The 16,695-nt window shown below is 43.7% G+C and overlaps 2 protein-coding genes across 7 annotated transcripts in view; one reads left to right on the top strand and one right to left on the bottom strand.

The window, feature by feature from the left end:
- Positions 1-1,927: 1,927 nt before the first annotated feature.
- Positions 1,928-2,780, bottom strand: SWI5 (SWI5 homologous recombination repair protein). Its single transcript, XM_083448982.1, has one exon. It carries the CDS (start codon positions 2,559-2,561, stop codon positions 2,163-2,165), a length of 399 nt encoding a protein of 132 aa, XP_083305108.1. The 5' UTR covers positions 2,562-2,780; the 3' UTR covers positions 1,928-2,162.
- A 745-nt stretch (positions 2,781-3,525) lies between these two features.
- The window catches only part of LOC310681293 (uncharacterized protein), a 125,756-nt gene continuing 112,586 nt past the window's right edge, over positions 3,526-16,695 (top strand). For all 6 annotated transcript variants that reach the window (XR_014513211.1, XR_014513212.1, XR_014513213.1 and 3 more), the window contains exons 1-2: positions 3,526-3,909; positions 4,567-4,677. The gene's annotated coding sequence lies outside the window, so the exon portion shown is untranslated. The remainder of the gene's footprint in view (positions 3,910-4,566; positions 4,678-16,695) is intronic.

Below are 16,695 nucleotides of genomic sequence, written 5' to 3'. Positions count from 1 at the left end.
AATAGGATTGCAGCCCAGGATGGAGGGCGATGGTGGCATTTTTCTTTTTGGAGGGAGGCGAGACATCCTACAGTGAAACATTAATTCTCCTGCTAGATTGGAAGTCCTTTAAGAGCACATGGGGAGAAGCGCATCTGTTTGTAGTCAAATACGAAAACAGTTCCAGGCAAGAGCATATCCCTGGTGTGCATTTTTTTTAAAGGCAAAAATATGGTGCGTGTTTGTAGCAAGGTGGCTTGGTTCGAGGCGAATAGTATGGGATGGATTGCCCTCCTCGCCTCTACACGTGTGTGTGGGGGGGTGAATGTTAGAATGCCTGTTAAATTCGCTTTAGTCCTCCAAGCCCCTTTCTCTGCTCCTTCGCTTTTAGGTGAGACATCCACGATTTTTTCAGAAGCCCCTTGGTGTTTTAGCCGGATGCTTCAACCAAGGGGAGGAGTATAAACAAAAATGCGGATTGGGGGCGGGGGGCAGGGAATCAAAAACAGCCCCTGGCTAGGCTCTCTGGGGCCATATTATCAGCCAGGACGGCCTGTTTCCCGTTCTGTGTATGTCTGTGTGGTTACACACTGGCACAACTCTGCTTTTTCCAGCTTTTGATGGTCGTCTGAAAAGCCAAGGCGAAGCGCGCATGTCCCCCGATTTAGCTGGCGCCGAGTGGGCAAGGCGACATCCTTGCTGAGGTCTGCGACCCTTTTCGGAGGGTCAGTCAGCTTTGCCTCTGAAACCCCGCGCAACCCCTTTGCCCCTCACCCCCCGGCGCCGACGTCTGCTGTTCACCCCCAGCTGCTGTCCTCCATTTTGGGAGAGAAAGTCGGCTGCAAAACGAAACACAAAACACATTCCTGGGTGATCTCTGGATGGCTTTTCTCTAACTGCAGATTCTCCCTTCGCTCTCTCTTCCCGCCCTTCCTTCCCAGAGCGATGATGACTGCCCAGCTGTTCAACATTTCCCCCTCCTCCTCCGCCTGCCTGCCTGCCCCATGCCTAGAGCTGCTGAGGCTGGTTTGTTTTCAGGCTAAAAAAAGAAAAGCAGCTTTAACTGTGGCGTGTGAGGGAGGGAGGAGGGAGGGAGGGAGAGAGTGCGAGCTCCGGCTGGAAACACCGCTCGGGTTGCAGCTTTCGCAGGGAGCTCCGCCTTTGGCTGCTCTGCAGAACCAAACCCTGGGAGAATCAGCCCTGGAATGCCGCGGCCTGCGAACACAGAAGGGAATTAACTCCACTTGACTGGGCCTCGGACTAGACAGTCACGTGTCTCTCCCTCTCTCGCCGCACACTCCCTCCCCCCAACAGTGAGAAGGGCTCCGAATGGGGACACGCAACGCGCCTGCGCGGCTTCGAGGAGCCCGGGCAGAATTCCCCGCTGTCATCCTTTTCTCTCCCTGCTCCGGCCCCGCCAGCCAGGCTGCAGCGATGATACAGTCCCGCCATTGTTCCAGTGATATGAGGGGGCGTGGCGTTGTCGTGACAGGATTTGTTAACCGAGGCTGAACAAACACATCAGGATTATTAATCTCGGGTCTGAAAGGCTCTCCCATGTGGGGCGGGGGGAAGGAGCTCGATTCCTGCCTGAACCATTATTATTATTATTACTCGCCCTCTTCACCCTAAGGTTCCAAATATTTTTCTAAAGCTACAATGAAATCACACACAAAAAACCCCCAACTAGCGTGGCTCCTGACAACGCACGTCTCAGGTGTCAAAAGCCAGGGCAGAGGTGCCAGGAAAAGCCTGTCTGCGTCAATTCTCAGCAGAGAAATAGGCTCAACAGCTTCTCCATCCATTACTTTAGAAAAAGTGTTAAACCCTGTTGGTTCATCCAAGGCTGGATAAAGATGGTTGGGGGCCTTTCCCTGTCCCCACCCCCCAAAAAGGTTACCCTTTCCCACAAACTCCAACGAAAGGAATGCATGAAACAGAACACATATCGAATTAAAGTTTATTCATTTATTGTACGGTATGAGTATACCGCAGCACACGTAGATGGAGAGGCAAAGCAGTGAGCTGGCAGACAGCAAGAGGGCTTCTTGCAGACACAGGCCCTGGTGCAACTGCATCATTATAGTCCAGCTTTGGCTGCATCAAGTGCTTCCAGGAAAACCTGCACTTGCAAGACTTGTGGGACCTTAACGTTGACAGTCTAGGGGTCTGAAGTGTCGCACTTAGTCGTTCACGTCCAGTTCAAATTCAGGGTACAACTCCTTGGTGGTCACCCCTCGGATCACCGCCAGCCTGCCCAACAGCATCTGCCCGGCGTCTTTTATCTCATTGTATTCATGGAGCAGAGAAATGTGGGTTTCTAATTCCTCCGGGCTGTATCCTTCAGCTGTCAGCTGCGCTATTTCCCGATCCAGGGCGAGGTCTTTGCGTTTCAGCTCTTCGATCTCGCGCTGCAAGGCGTCCTCGTCACTGGCGGGCTGACAGGCCGTCGGAGAGGAGGGGACGGGAGACTTGAACCTTGCACTGCAGGCTCTCGGGGTCCCCATGGGCGTCCTCCTCGAGAAGGGTCTGGCCGAGGGCCTCCCCCTGCCTCCTGGGCTCTGCTCCCATCCCCTAGCCATGGGGCTGCCATCTCCTGGTTTATCCAGCGCGCCTTGGAAAGTGCGGGAAGGCTACAAAAGAAGCCGCGTGCCCTTGCAAGGGAGAGGGAGGAGGAAGCGGCGGCGAGCTCAGAGGCAGGGCCAGCGCTTCACCTCGGCTTCAACTCGTAACCTCCCACCCGCGCAGCGCTCCGCTCCCTTCCGCCCCGTCCCGTTACTACAACTACGCTAGTTCCGATGGAATGACTCAGGGTAGGCAGAGCGGGAAGGGGCGGGAGAAGGAGCCGCCGCCGCGGTGCACTCTGGGAGGGTTTTCTTTCCTCTCGGCTGTGTGGGGCGGCTGGACCCAAGTTGCCTGCTTTGCCAGAGCTTAGCTTTGTTCCACGTCGAGGCGTCTCTCTCGTCCTCTTCCCCCACCCCCTCATCCACTTCTCCGTGTGGCTTACAACAGTCTAAAACCGCAGTGCCTTAAACTGCAGAGATGTAAAATAAAAACAATTAAATGCACAATATTTCAAAATACACATAATGAAGGCAGAGCCTGCAGGGCTTTAGAAAAGGCTAGTCACACGGTTGTCCGAAGGCATTCTGCTGCCTGAAGAAGAACAGCAATTCCACAACCCAAAATTCGGGAAGGCTTAAATCTATTGTGCCGCCTGAGGTAGAAAATGCTGTAAGCGGCTCTCCCTCAATAATAACAACACTAATAAGGAACAAGAGCTAACAATTTGCTGTCATTTCATGATAATCCCAAATCAGTTGCCTGAATACTCAGTGGTGGGGTTGACCCTGCTACATACCAAAACCCCCCCAAACCTCCAGGAGAGAAGCCCTTGTTTTTCAAGATGTGCGTGGTTTGGGTGTGCAAAGCACCAAGGGGCTAGAATTTGCCACGAGCCCCTGCTGTGCGTACATGCAGGCTGTGCATTATTTGCTGTCAAGTAAGGTTAGTGAAACCATCCTCATGAGACGGCTTCATAATACCTGAGGGACAAGCACCAGTGAAGTCATCTCCCTGCTAAATTGTTGTAGGCGAAGCCCCTGTCACTACCAATATGCAGAGAACAATTTTTTGATAAGAAGTGCAGTCCTGTGCATGTTTTCTCAAAAGTAAATCCCACTATATTCAATGGAGTTCACTCCCAGAAATACGTGCTTAGAATTGCAGCCTCAGTAATTTACCCCTGTGCTCAAAACATTTAGAAGCACATTTTTAGTTCTTAACTGTCAGAAATATTAAATACGTAGTTCCAATGCTTAGATCAGGGAAGGGGAAACTGTGGTCCTAAGTAAGCCTGGCACAGGTTACAGTTTGGCCCAGAGGCTGTTTCCCCAAAACCATGCCTCCCTGCCCCACATCTGACATCAGGTACGGAACTAGTAGGCCTATGGCTGTCAATGCACAATCAAGAGCCTTAAACAGTAACATTAGGTGGGAGGTGGGCATTGAAGCACTTAATCCTCTCATCTAGTTGTAGTTTACCCTATTTTTGTGCATGATATAGAAAAGAATCCTATCCCAATTCTGCTGCCTGTAGTAACAATGATCTAACATTTCTGAGTGAAGGCTGAGAGTTGATCCTGTGCTCTCTTAACTCCACTGTAGCAGATGGTTGTTTATCAAGTGAAAGGGGAGCAGCTTGAAAATAGCGTAGTAGTCTGCATAGCACAAAAAGAAGAATGATCATGTGTGGACTGGTACATCATTGTTGAATTAACAAAACAGAGAAATGGCTGCCTTTGCAGCTGTGTGCATGGAAGTAGGGGAAGGTAAGGTAGAACAGGTCATGTGATGATGATGATGATAATGATAATGTATGAAATGAAAGTGTGTACCCCCCCCATGTTATTTGGCACAAAGCTTTATTCAGCTGGTCCGGGGTTCAATAAGTTATCTTGAATGTAGTACTTGTGCAAATACAGAACTATCATCTGAGAGCATCCTTTGCAGTACCAGAACTGTTCCTTGTGCAGTACATTCTTCCCACAACTAGTTGTCAATTCTGTATTGTGCCACATTTGTTAGGATCCCCAGGAATTGGGAAGAAGGGATATGTTTCAAATGATGAACCCTGGAATAAAGCTCTGCAAGTTTGAAGATATACGCCTCAAGGAACTCAACGGAACCCAGTTTTAAGTAAGTGCACTTTGGATTGCGGCCCAAGTTACTAACCACTGCCGAGATGGAGCTTGGGGTTTATGTAATATGTTACAAAATGTTTACATGTATGCACAATTACATGTGTAGTAGGTTGCATGTTATTTCCTACACAAAAGGGTACATTTTCTATGAGTTTGTAAAACAGAAACAACATACAGCTTTAGAATTTCATGCATATAGAGTTGGGCTGTTATTTGGGGGAGAAAAACTGAATATAAACTGCTAGTTTCAATCTAATTTTCAGTCGTTGGTTGGTGGTCTTTAACATTCTCCTGTTCACTCCAGAACTCTGCAGGACCAGGCAGCTCTTCCTTTTCATTTCCATTTGTTTTTAATATGCCTAGACCCCTAGGTAAATATGTCACAAAGACACAGGGAAGAGGTCAAAGTATTGAATATGTATGAAAATAAACAGACATCCCTTAACACCTTCTAACCAGGAATAAGTCAAAACATTTGTTTTCAATATTTTCATGATTTATTCAGTACTGATAAGGCGCTGTCTGCTCTGCATACAAAAACCGCAGCTGCTTCTTTGAAGAACTTGCAGTGTGAATCTCAAGAGTTCAGTGACTCACTCTGGCTACCCTGGAGCAAGCGATGTTGGCACAACCTGACACTCCTAATATTTGGCAGGAACATTTTATAATGGGGTTCCAGCTGACAGGCAATTTAGTGAGATCAGTAGAATGCTGCTGCTGTTACATTGACACAAACCACCCAGAACTTCACCTCTGTTGCACTGAGGTATCAGAAAGCCTTTCCTGAGATACCAGATAAGAGCTGGAACTGGATGTCACTTCCCATGCCCTTATTTTCTTTTCCTACTTTCATCCATAGTCCTTAAAAGAACAATACTCAAGGTTTTTCAATTCTTTCCCAGTTTTTATGGCTGCATAAAAAAAGCAAATTGCACATGTTTTACAGGTTAGTACTTGAAACCCCTTTATTGAAGAAGGCTCTATCATTTTGAAAGACTCCTTCTTCTGTGTCCTTCATCTTTTGTGTGATGATGCACAATTCACTGTTAAGTCTAGACATGCGTAGGGGGCCAGTTAAAGAAGTGTAGATGCAGTGTGGTGCTGCACACCAATGTGCTCCATGTGCTCCTTGCAGTGGAGGATTTATTTCTGCATTCCATTCATTAAACAAACAGAATCCTACAGAAGTACAAAATATTTGACTGACCCAGATTTTTGTCATGTTCAGACAATCCAGGGCAAGGGCAGTGCCCGCTGTAAATGGATTTCCTACTTTTCAGTGTTTGTTTTAATGCTGGCTTTCTCTTTGGCCAACTTGCTAAAGCTTTCTCCTTCAATTTCCTTCAGTTGTGAAATGTGGATATCTCTGATTTCACCACAGGATTGGGAGGCTTAATTATATCTCTGTGAAATTCGTTGAGTCATTGAAGGCTGTTTTTAATGCTGTTGCCAAAATTGAAAGTAATATATTTTTGGTATGGAGCAAAGCCCTTTTAAATTTTTTTTACCTCACACCAATTATGGTTAACTTCTTTAGCTTAGGTGGGTGAATCCTCTCAGGAGTTAACCTTCCACGCAGTAATGGGTGTCTTTATAGGGCGTGTGAAACTTCCTAGGCTGAAAGAATCAGCAGTTCTCTTTGGACAGAACAACCTAAAGAAAGCCTTGGCAGCCTCCATTTTTGTACTGAGAGGGGCACCTGCTGGTTTATGTGATAGGAACATGACCATAAAGCTCCTAATCTTCCCAAGGTTTATTAACATGATCATCTAACCTGGGTCAATGGCCTTGTAATTTCTGATTTGTTTACATATTCAATGGGTGGATTAGAGGCTGAAATGAATAGAAAGAGAGGAAAGGAACCTCAGTAAAACTAGAGTCTCTTGATTAACTCCTCTTTCATTACTGGCTAAGGAATGTAAAAAAAAGCGTTTTAGTCTCTAGTAAGCATATGTGGGGGCACAGAGTTTCCTGAAAATCCATGTGGATGGAAGCTGTAGTCTCAGAGAAATCTGAGAAACAAATGTCAAATGTGGGGGTTTTCTGACATTACTACTTTCTCTTTCACACACACACAGCTTGAAATTTGCACTCAGTGCTGACTTTAGTTGAATATATACTTCATTCATTCATTCATTCATTCCAGCCCTTCTGCCTGAAGGAGCCCACTATTGAAAAGGTCCTTTCCACTGATCATATTGGGATGGTCATTTCTGACAATAGTAAATCACCTGTTTAAGGAATGCAGTTCCCTACCCCTCTAAAGAACAGTGACTCTTTAACAGTGCTTCAAATATGGACCTTATTTTCAAATCTAGCCATGGTAATGATGTGAACATTCCCAGAAGGTGCTGAAAGAGAAGTACCACTCATCATGAGAATCATCTATGGAGATTCTATTTGTGTGGGCCATTCATAGTCCTGCAAAATGTAGTTTTGTTTTTGTTTTTGCTGGCTCTGAGTTTTCCACAGGGACATGGATTGCCAAAGCTGAACTTTTATTGCATTCCATTTTCTGGACTGGGCTTTAGCTTTTATGCAAACTTGGCTGCTCCTTTGCAGGCCCCCTTCTCCTGTGGGATCATATGGGCAATACTGAGTATTTTCAAGTGGTGATGTAGGTGTTCTGTGCCTCAGGAGAAGCTAGGGGTTATTTATTTTGATTTCTGGCAAGGTTATTATTTACTATTTTTGTTATCTTTTTAGATACTGTGTTCCCAAAGCCTATGCATAAAGCCCTATGGCAAAGAATAGCAAATGAATGGAAATACATTAAAATTAGTTTTAAAAGCCTATTTATAAGGAGCAATACTGAGAGCCTGGATGGAAAGTTCCAGTGTGTGTGTGTATGTGTGTGTGTGTCTTAGGCAAGATGCCCTTAGTAAGAATAGGGAAGAAATTTGTTTCAGTTAACCGAATTCACACTTCCCAGAACAATATGTGAACTGAAACACAGACATCCTTCTAAATTAGCATTTCTCTGAAGTTTAAATCCCAGTTCTCTAGGCAAATATTCGGTACAAAAATGCATATACTGGGTAAAAGTCTGCATATAAATACAGGCAACTATCAAGTTGTGCACATTTGATGCACGCACAATGCTTGAGGACTTAAAAAAATAAAATTTACAAACTGATGTGGAAAATGTGGAGAACTGAAGAATGGAAAAATGAGAAACTGAAAGCAATCAAAATTGACAGATCTGCTCAGTTGATCCCTCTAGATCTCTGGGCCCAGTCCCAGCATCAGCACTCATTTTCCCAGTCAGTACAGCAGAAGCTCACATTGTTAATGCACACTTTTTATCTGTTATAGTCAGCAATACTTGAATTCTGAGGAGAAAATTAGGGAGGTCTTCATTGAAACCAACAAGCCCAATTTAGCAGAACCACCACCCGCTTCCAGCCTCCTAAAAACAATACCTAAGTGTACTGTGACAAAAGGCAATGGGTCTAACTCCCAATGATTTTGAGCACAGAGGGCTCAGTTTGAGAGTGTCAGCCCAGTGCCTTCATATCAGCAAAGGCAAGCCCTCCTTCCCTTTGTGAAAGGTCATGGTGTTTAATGTTGAAAATGTAAATCATCCCGAAACTGCTGCTCCTGTAGTTGATGTTCCTGTCTGTACTTGTCAGTTGGAGAAACCTGACCTATTTTTGAAAAGATTTCAGAGTGACATTAGGCTGTGTCAGAGAGTGGAGACTGAGTGAGGAGGGAAGTAATTTATTTCAATAAGAGGCAAAAATTTCAGTGGCTCCAAATTATTGTCACTAGTTTAAGTCCACACAAAAAAAGAATGAAGAGTTTTCAGAGCAGCTGGCTATCAGTAGTGATACCACTAGGGCCAGATGAATAGGTGGAGGTCTGGGGTTCCACACAGCACTCAGCCTGTGGGGTGAAACAGGATGAGACTGCCCCTTACCTTAAACATGCGAGATAACCAAGGGTTGCTGTGTGTCTCAAATCAGTTAAAAGCAGAGGAGCAAACCAGGCAGGGTTTTCATTCCCTTTTTCTGGCCGGGTGGCAATCCTGTATATGCCCCAGATTCTGAACTAGGTAGTGTCTGCCCTGTTTGGTGAAATCATAGCAATGCAGACTTTAAGACTCCATGGTCCTCAGTAATAAGCCTATTATTAAATGAAAGTTTAGAGGTATGAATGAATCAGTTATATAAATGGCACCTTGCTGAAGTGTGACTAAATAATGGATGGCGTAGGCAGGGCAAGCCAGAATTGTTCAGAGATGCTCCTCACTTGTTTGCTTTTGCAGGGCAATCCGCGTTTGGGTATGACGCCATATTGACAAATACAGTGAGGTTTTAACATGGCGGTTGCTTGTGCTCAGATATCCCACCCACAATCTGAAGTCATTCATTTCCAATGATTCTACACAGTAGCACAGCAGTTTCCTGAGAACTGCTGATTAATCAGAGAACAGAGCCACTCTGTCCTAATGCCGGCTCCTGTCCTCCGCCCCCATCTCCCTTCTCTGAAAGACAAACTAGACATGATGCAGGAAGTTTGTGAACAGGATATGCTGCTTTAAACAAAGCAAAAACAAAAAGCAACCCCCTAATTATTAGCAGTCATGCGGGGAGGGAGATTTGCTTCGGATCTATAGTGCTTTCTCTCCCAACAACAACCAGCAGTGTTGGTATATGTATTTGTCATTTCAGTTGGGATGGTGAACTGATTGTGAAACGGATTAAGCCTTCCCTGCAATGTTTATTTGTGAAATCAGGTGTTAGCTCATAAAGCAGCTCCTAGGTCTTAGCTCATGACATTGATCTTCATGACATTGATCCTTCCAGCTGTTTTGTCCATGTCATACAAGTTGGGCAGCAGATTTCATGTTTCAAGTTGCTCAAACTTTTTCTTTTGCTAATTGCCCAAGTCCTCTGATGTGGCGTGGGCAGTGGAATCTCTCTTGGATGAAGGTGGCTGGCTGGAACATCTGAAAAGAAGTGTTGCAGAGGGTTGCACTTCTGTCCTAAAGCTATGTGTCATTATTTGGAGTACATATTATTAAAGACCTGTAGTCTATTCTCCATAGCTTTAAAAGCCCACCCAACCTCCTAAAGACTCTGTTTCTTGTCCATTTTTCAGCAGTGTACCATTTCCCCTTCAGCTGCAGTCAGGGATGAGCCATTGCTCATTGCTTTGCTATTTGAATTGCAGCACCATCTCAGTGCTTCGTATCTCCTGTTCAAATGTTCTCAAGTAAAAGTTTTGGGGAAAGGTTTCTTTTAGACCTAGAAGGGCCATGCCAGTGAGAGTAGACTGGGCTAGATGAACCAGTCTGCTCAGTATCAGGGAGGCCTATGAGTTCATGTGTCCTTGGTCTGAAGACAGGAAGATTACAGACTGACAACAACCCATTTTTAGCCTATATGTTATGGTAAATGTCAGAAATGTTTGCTATTGCAAAGCTGCTATTTTGGACATTTACAAACTAGTCATGATAAATATTCTTTGGTGGTATGAAGGAAACAAAAATGAATTGTTGTGATTTACTGTGGGAACTTGCTTGAGTTTCAGTTTCCAATAAATGCTAGAATTTCTTTTATTTATATTATTACATTCCAATCTGATGTTCCATATAAGAGATATCCCACTAAGTAACACTTAAGTCAATGAAATCTTAAGTATTTATGCCCATTTATTTCAATGAGTCTACTCTGAGTATGACTTAGTTGGCTTTCACTCACTGACAGATTGGTAAAGGTGTTGGTTTTTTAAAAGGCCTGCTGGACTTTTTTTCATAGCCTGCTTCCACACTCAAAGAAGAAAAAGACAAACACCATGTCAGTTACAAGCCAATCAAGCCACTCTTGTATAGCTTTTTGATAAATAAAGAAACGGAACACCCTAGAATCACAAACAGCTTTTAAAAATCAAGGGTTTGTCTCACTTTCTGAGGGAAAATTTGCAGCATAAGTGTCTAAACTGTAGTGCCTCTCATGTTACATTTTCTCTCTGAATGCAGAAATCTACATGCAAAATATCAACGTACATACATACAACAATTATTCTCCCCTTTAAAATACATGGAATTTTTTTGGAACTGGTGTGTGTGTGCGTGATCAATCCTTAAATTAGTTCATTCATTTCCTAGTTTATTTTAAAAGGGAAACTGTCAATTTACCCCACAGACCCCATTTTGCACTGATGTTTTCTGCCTGAATTCATAATGTAGCCTAAGATGCTCTCTAAGAAATAAAAGGCATGTTGACAACCCAGTCCTATGACTCACAGTGGATGCGTCTTAAGTGTTTTTTGAAGAGGAAGTGGCAACGGTTGCAACATCGCAAAGCGCCACATCACTCTGACACTGCAGGAGGATTTGCTGATGAAAAAGTCATCTGATAATAACACATTTTGTTCCATGCAGGCGGGATAGCACTGAGAGTGGAACACTCCTCCCCTTCAAGCGATTTTATTCAGGATAAAGGAGGCTTTGTTCAGAGGGATGCCCTTCTAGCCGCCCATATACCATACTGGAAACATGCTAATGAGAACACATGTCAAACAGAAGGGGAAACATTTCAAGCCTTGTGCCAATTCACTATTGACTTAGTGTTTTCATTCACTCCAGTTCCCTGACTCAGATATAGGACGTTATTTAGCAATGCATCCCTCCCTCCCCCCAGCTACCCCCCCCATGAAGGCTTTCCCTAGAGTGCCTCCTGTCTCATCCATGATTGACAACTGCAAGGCCCACACTATTTCTGTACCAATGATAACCGAGCTGGTTGTCAAGGAAATAATTATTTCTTGATTGCCTCCATTCCCACTGAATTGAATACAGAATGCAGTTTTTCTGCCATAATGAAGGAACCGGGGGGGGGGGGGTGTTGAGCATTTAAAACGTGGAACGCTTTATTCCAGCTTCAAAATAATTGGCTAAAATGTTTACAGTTGAAGCAGTATGTGCAAAAGTGAACATAATGGATATTTGGTTAATGAGTTTACCTCTTCCATACACAGGCATTGATTTTCTGTCATTTTGTATGTGTGTGTGGAATCCATTCAGTGAAAGTTTTCCACTATAAAATACAGCCTCCATTTGCTTCGTGTCTTTATTGTTACTGAGATTTGTGATGGCACAACGATCGCTCATGTGTAACAGTTGGACCCTTATTACAGTGGAATTGTATACGGATATTGGAAAACATCAAAGAGCGATAATGTTCAGGATTAGTGAACTGATTCAGTGGGTGTTCTTCTGCAAAATGCACTTTTTAATTTTTATTTTTTAAAAAGAAGGTATTTGTAATGAAAAGGTGGCCTGCGACAATGAAAGATGAAAAATATTTGTTCAGACTAATAATTGGAGGATTTGCAACTATTTAATGAGACCCAGACACCTTTCATGAGCTGCAAAGGTGTGTGAAACAGGAAGCGGAATCCTAACTGGTAAAAAACCATGAAATGAGGTGAAGTCTGACTAAGTCATTGAACTATTTTCAGTGGCAGATCACACAAAAGTGTGCTGGACTGGACATATTTAAAAGCCTGCCAGGTTACTACGAGGGGCATGATGAATTCACAGTTGGCAGCACTGACCCTACCATTAAGCAGAGGGAGGCAGCAGATTTTTGGGTGTCATGAACAGGCAGCAAATTGATAGATGTTTAATTGCTTGTAATTATAATTAATTATTATATTTTTACTGCCAGGGAGTGGAAGAGGTGCTTTCAGGATTTTCTGCCTCTATTGCCAAAATAACGTGACTGCCCTTGGGTTCTGCTGCACATTGCACATTTTTACTTAGGGATGGGGGGCAAGATTTCTGCTCTAACTCGGGAATTGGGCTGTATTGGGCTGGCCCTGGTACAAATGTCATTGTGATTTCTCATGAGGAAGCATATTTGATGCAGGAATATCACTCAATTGTGTATCTATCTAAAAAAAAAATACACCCCCCCCCCCCGTACACACAACTAATATTTCCATTGTACTAAGGAACATGTTTGGAATAGGTTTCCATAAGTGTTGAAAGCACCTTTAAATGGTACCCATTCTTTCGCTGGGGATTAGCGTAAATTGCCTTTCCTGTGATCACACCATTTTGTGATTTTCGTTTTTAACTTTTAGAAAGCAGCTGCCTGTTCTCCACCTGTAACAGCTGGTTGGGGGAAATTCATATGACTCTTTAGACTAGAGACAAGTGCTACTCTACCTTTCTAACTGTTGGAGTTTCCTGCCATTTTGGTGATATTCTACTGCCTTTTGAAACGTTATTTGTTTTATGCTCCTCCACTCCAAACCTCCTCCCCACACTATGTGTGTGTGTGTGTGTGAGAGAGAGAGAGAGAGAGAGGGAGAATGGGAGAGAGAGAGAGAAAGAAAGAACGAAGAATGCTTATGCACATCTACACTTCAATGCTACCTGTTCTGTATGACAGGATACAATAGAATCATAGAATCTTAAAGTTGGAAGGGACCCTAAGGGTCATCTAGTCCAACCCCATGCAAGAAAGGAATCTCAGGTAGAGGATCCATGACAGATGACCATCCAACCTCTGTTTAAAAACCTCTAAGGAAGGAGAGTCCACCACCTCTCATGGGAGTCTGTTCCACTGCCGAACAGCTCTTACTGTCAGAAGGTTTTTCCGAATGTTTAGTCAGAATCTCCTTTCTTGCAACTTGAAGCCATTGGTTCAAATCTTACCCTCCAGAGCAGGAGAAAACAAGCATTCTCCCTCCTCCATGTGACAGCTTTTAAGTTATTTGAAGATGGCCATCATATCTTCTCTCAGTCTCCTCCTTTCCGGGCTAAACATACCCAGCTCCTTCAAGCACTCCTCATAAGGCTTAGTTTCCACATCCTTGATCATCTTGGTTTCCCTCCTCTGCACACGTTCCAGCTTGCCAACATCCTTCTTAAATTGGACACGGTATTCCAAGTGTGGTCTTACTAAGGCAGAATATAGAATGATGCTATTACTTCCCTTGATCTGGACAGTATACTTCTATTGATGCAGCCTAAATAGCGTTATCTTTTTTTTGCTGCTGCATCACACTGTTGACTCATGTTAAGCTTGTTGACTTACGTCATGGGTAGGCAAACTAACACCTGGGGGCCAGATCCAGCTCAATTGCTTTCTAAATCCGGCCCACAGATGGTCCGGGAATCAGCGTGTATTTACATGAGTAGACTGTTTAAAAAGTATTTAAACATTTATACATTTAAAATGTATCTCTGGGTTATTTGTGGGGCCTGCCTGGTGTTTTTACATGAGTATAATGTGTGCTTTTATTTAAAATGCATCTCTGGGTTATTTGTGGGGCATAGAAATTCGTTCATTTCCCCCCCAAAATATAGTCCGGCCCCCCACAAGGTCTGAGGGACAGTGGACCGGCCCCCTGCTGAAAAAAGTTTGCTGACCCCTGACTTATGTTAAGAACAGGGCTGCAGAGAATGAATGGGAAAGCAACTGGAGATGGTGAAAGACTGAGTGTTCCCTGGTAAGATTGTGCATGTTCCTCCATCGTGGCCACGGCTGCCTGACTTTTGATGAGAAAGGAAGCAGGCTCATACTGGAAAGCTTAGACTGCACCTTCCGCACTGGAAATAGTGGTAAAGAATGATGTAGCAACCATCTTCTATAGCATACAGTCTTGATCAATGCTGTTGTTTCCTGTGAGCATATAAAGAACGTTTCTGTAGATTCCTGGCCCTTTAAGAGAACACACAGCATCCCTGAGACTGGAATGCATAGAATGTTTCAGTCTTAGGAGAGCACAGATGTATTAACACTAGCCAGCATTCTGTAGTGAGGGAGTGACAGCCAGTTTGGCGCAGTGGTCATCCTGCTGGTCTAGGACTTGGGAGACCCAGGTTCAAATTGCCACTCAGCCATGATTCTCACGGGTGAGCTTACCATGCCTTCAAAAATATCCCCTGCTGTCTAGATTCACAATAAGTGTCGCTGTGTAAATTAATAATGGGCATATGTGTTTTAAAGGACGCGGGTGGCGCTGTGGGTTAAACCACAGAGCCTAGGACTTGCTGATCAGAAGGTCGGCGGTTCAAATCCTTGCGACGGGGTGAGCTCCCGTTGCTCGGTCCCTGCTCCTGCCAACCTAGCAGTTCGAAAGTACATCAAAGTGCAAGTAGATAAATAGGTACCTCTCCAGCGGGAAGGTAAACGGTGTTTCCGTGCACTGCTCTGGTTTGCCAGAAGCAGCTTAGTCATGCTGGCCACATGACCCGGAAGCTGTAGGCTGGCTCCCTCGGCCAGTAAAGCGAGATGCGCGCCACAACCCCAGAGTCGGGCACAACTGGACCTAATGGTCAGAGGTCCCTTTACCTTTATATGTATTGTAATTTATTTATTTATTTATTTATTTATTCATTCATTCATTCATTCATTCAATTTCTATACCGCTTAATTTTTTAAATAAAAACCTCAAAGCAGTGTACAGCATATTAAATCAATAAAACAATAGCCGGGCGATGTTCCTCCAGCCCCATGAGGAGCTTCTTCAGTGGGGCTGGTGAGTGTGGGCCCTGCCCTCTAGGCCAGGTGGAAAGGGCCTTGCAGGGAGCGACCTTCACTCCTCACAGCCCTAAGTACTTGATGAATGGGTATATGTATGCATAGGTGTGTGTGTGTGTATACATACATCTCTCAACTTGACCTACCTCGCAGAGTTGTTGTGAGGCTCAAATGGTGTACATTGAAAGAGTCTGAGTTATGTACACCGCTCTGAGCTCCTTCAAAAAAAGCAGGATTTTAAAAAACGAAAAACTATAATATAAATATTATTGAATATTTTCTAGACATCAGAGCTTCATGTGTACAAACATTAATAGACTCACCAGATATGAACAGTGACAATCTCATCTCCTGTAGCATTCACAAGGTTTCACATTTGCAATTTCATACACACCCATTCATCAAGTCTTTCTTTACTCAGAGGCACATAACATGTGTTCAGTAATCTAGACAGCGGAGGATATTTTCGAAGACAGGGTAAGATGACTATAAACACACCCACTGATTAAAAGAAGCCAAGAAAATCTCAGTAGGAAATGAATTTGATCATTAATGTGGAACAATTTTCATTGATGAAGAAAAAGAAAAAAAGAAAGAGCGAGGGACATAAGCGGGTGGATAATTTAAGTCTTGGGTGATTAACAAAGGAAAGAAAGGAAACAGCCTTAAAAGAACTCTGCGGAGACATAGATGTGGATGAGACAGTTAAGTTTGCCTCTAGAGGATTATTACTGTATCAAGGACTGTAAATGGAAGTATTTTAAGATTTATATTTGTGTAGCTGAAAGGAAATTTTAGGTCAGAGGATTTGGACTTGTGTATAAAGTCTTGGCAAGAAAGGATAAATTTGTGTGAAGAAGATGACATGAATAATATAGGACCATGTGGAAGAAATATGTATGTGAGTGGTACTGAGGAGATCGCTTTGTGGCTCTGTATGAGCCTGAATGCTGTCTGAGTGGGCGAGAAAGAAATGCCTTTGTTTCTAGACTCCTTGGTTCACTGAAAATAGCTCCTGGAAATGCCATTTCAGATTAGAGAGAGATGGCTGGAGAAGGGGAGATTTCATTACCTTCCTCTTTTATGTGATGTTTTCGAGATGGTAATGTAAGAGGAGAGTTATAAATAGATCCAATCACAGCTGCAGCATTCTAGAGTGCATGTTAATACCAGAGATATTTGGGGTGTTTCACTGTGTGCAGTAAAACCAAATGAGAAATGATGGCCGCCAAACAGCAGCAGAGACCACCTGACTTTCTTGATTTACCAGGCTGGAGTGTGAGGGCAATAGGAACAGAACAGGAACAGAAATCTATAAACTACTGCATTTTCCAATGTCATCATTTAAGTTTTTTAAAATGAGAAGCTTTGAAGGAAAAATTGAATTTTGCTGTTTTGAACGTGAAATGTTTGAACTGAAAATTCAGAATATGAATAATATAAATTTGTTGCAATTTCCAGAGGGAGTCTTTGGTATAAAAAACAAGAAGTCTGGTAGCACCTTAATCTCT

The sequence above is a fragment of the Podarcis tiliguerta genome (assembly GCF_965153285.1).
Source record: "Podarcis tiliguerta genome assembly, chromosome: 1".
NCBI classification, from domain to species: Eukaryota; Metazoa; Chordata; class Lepidosauria; order Squamata; family Lacertidae; genus Podarcis; species Podarcis tiliguerta.
Note: the sequence above shows the minus strand (reverse complement) of the source record. Positions and strands in the feature narration are given on the sequence as shown.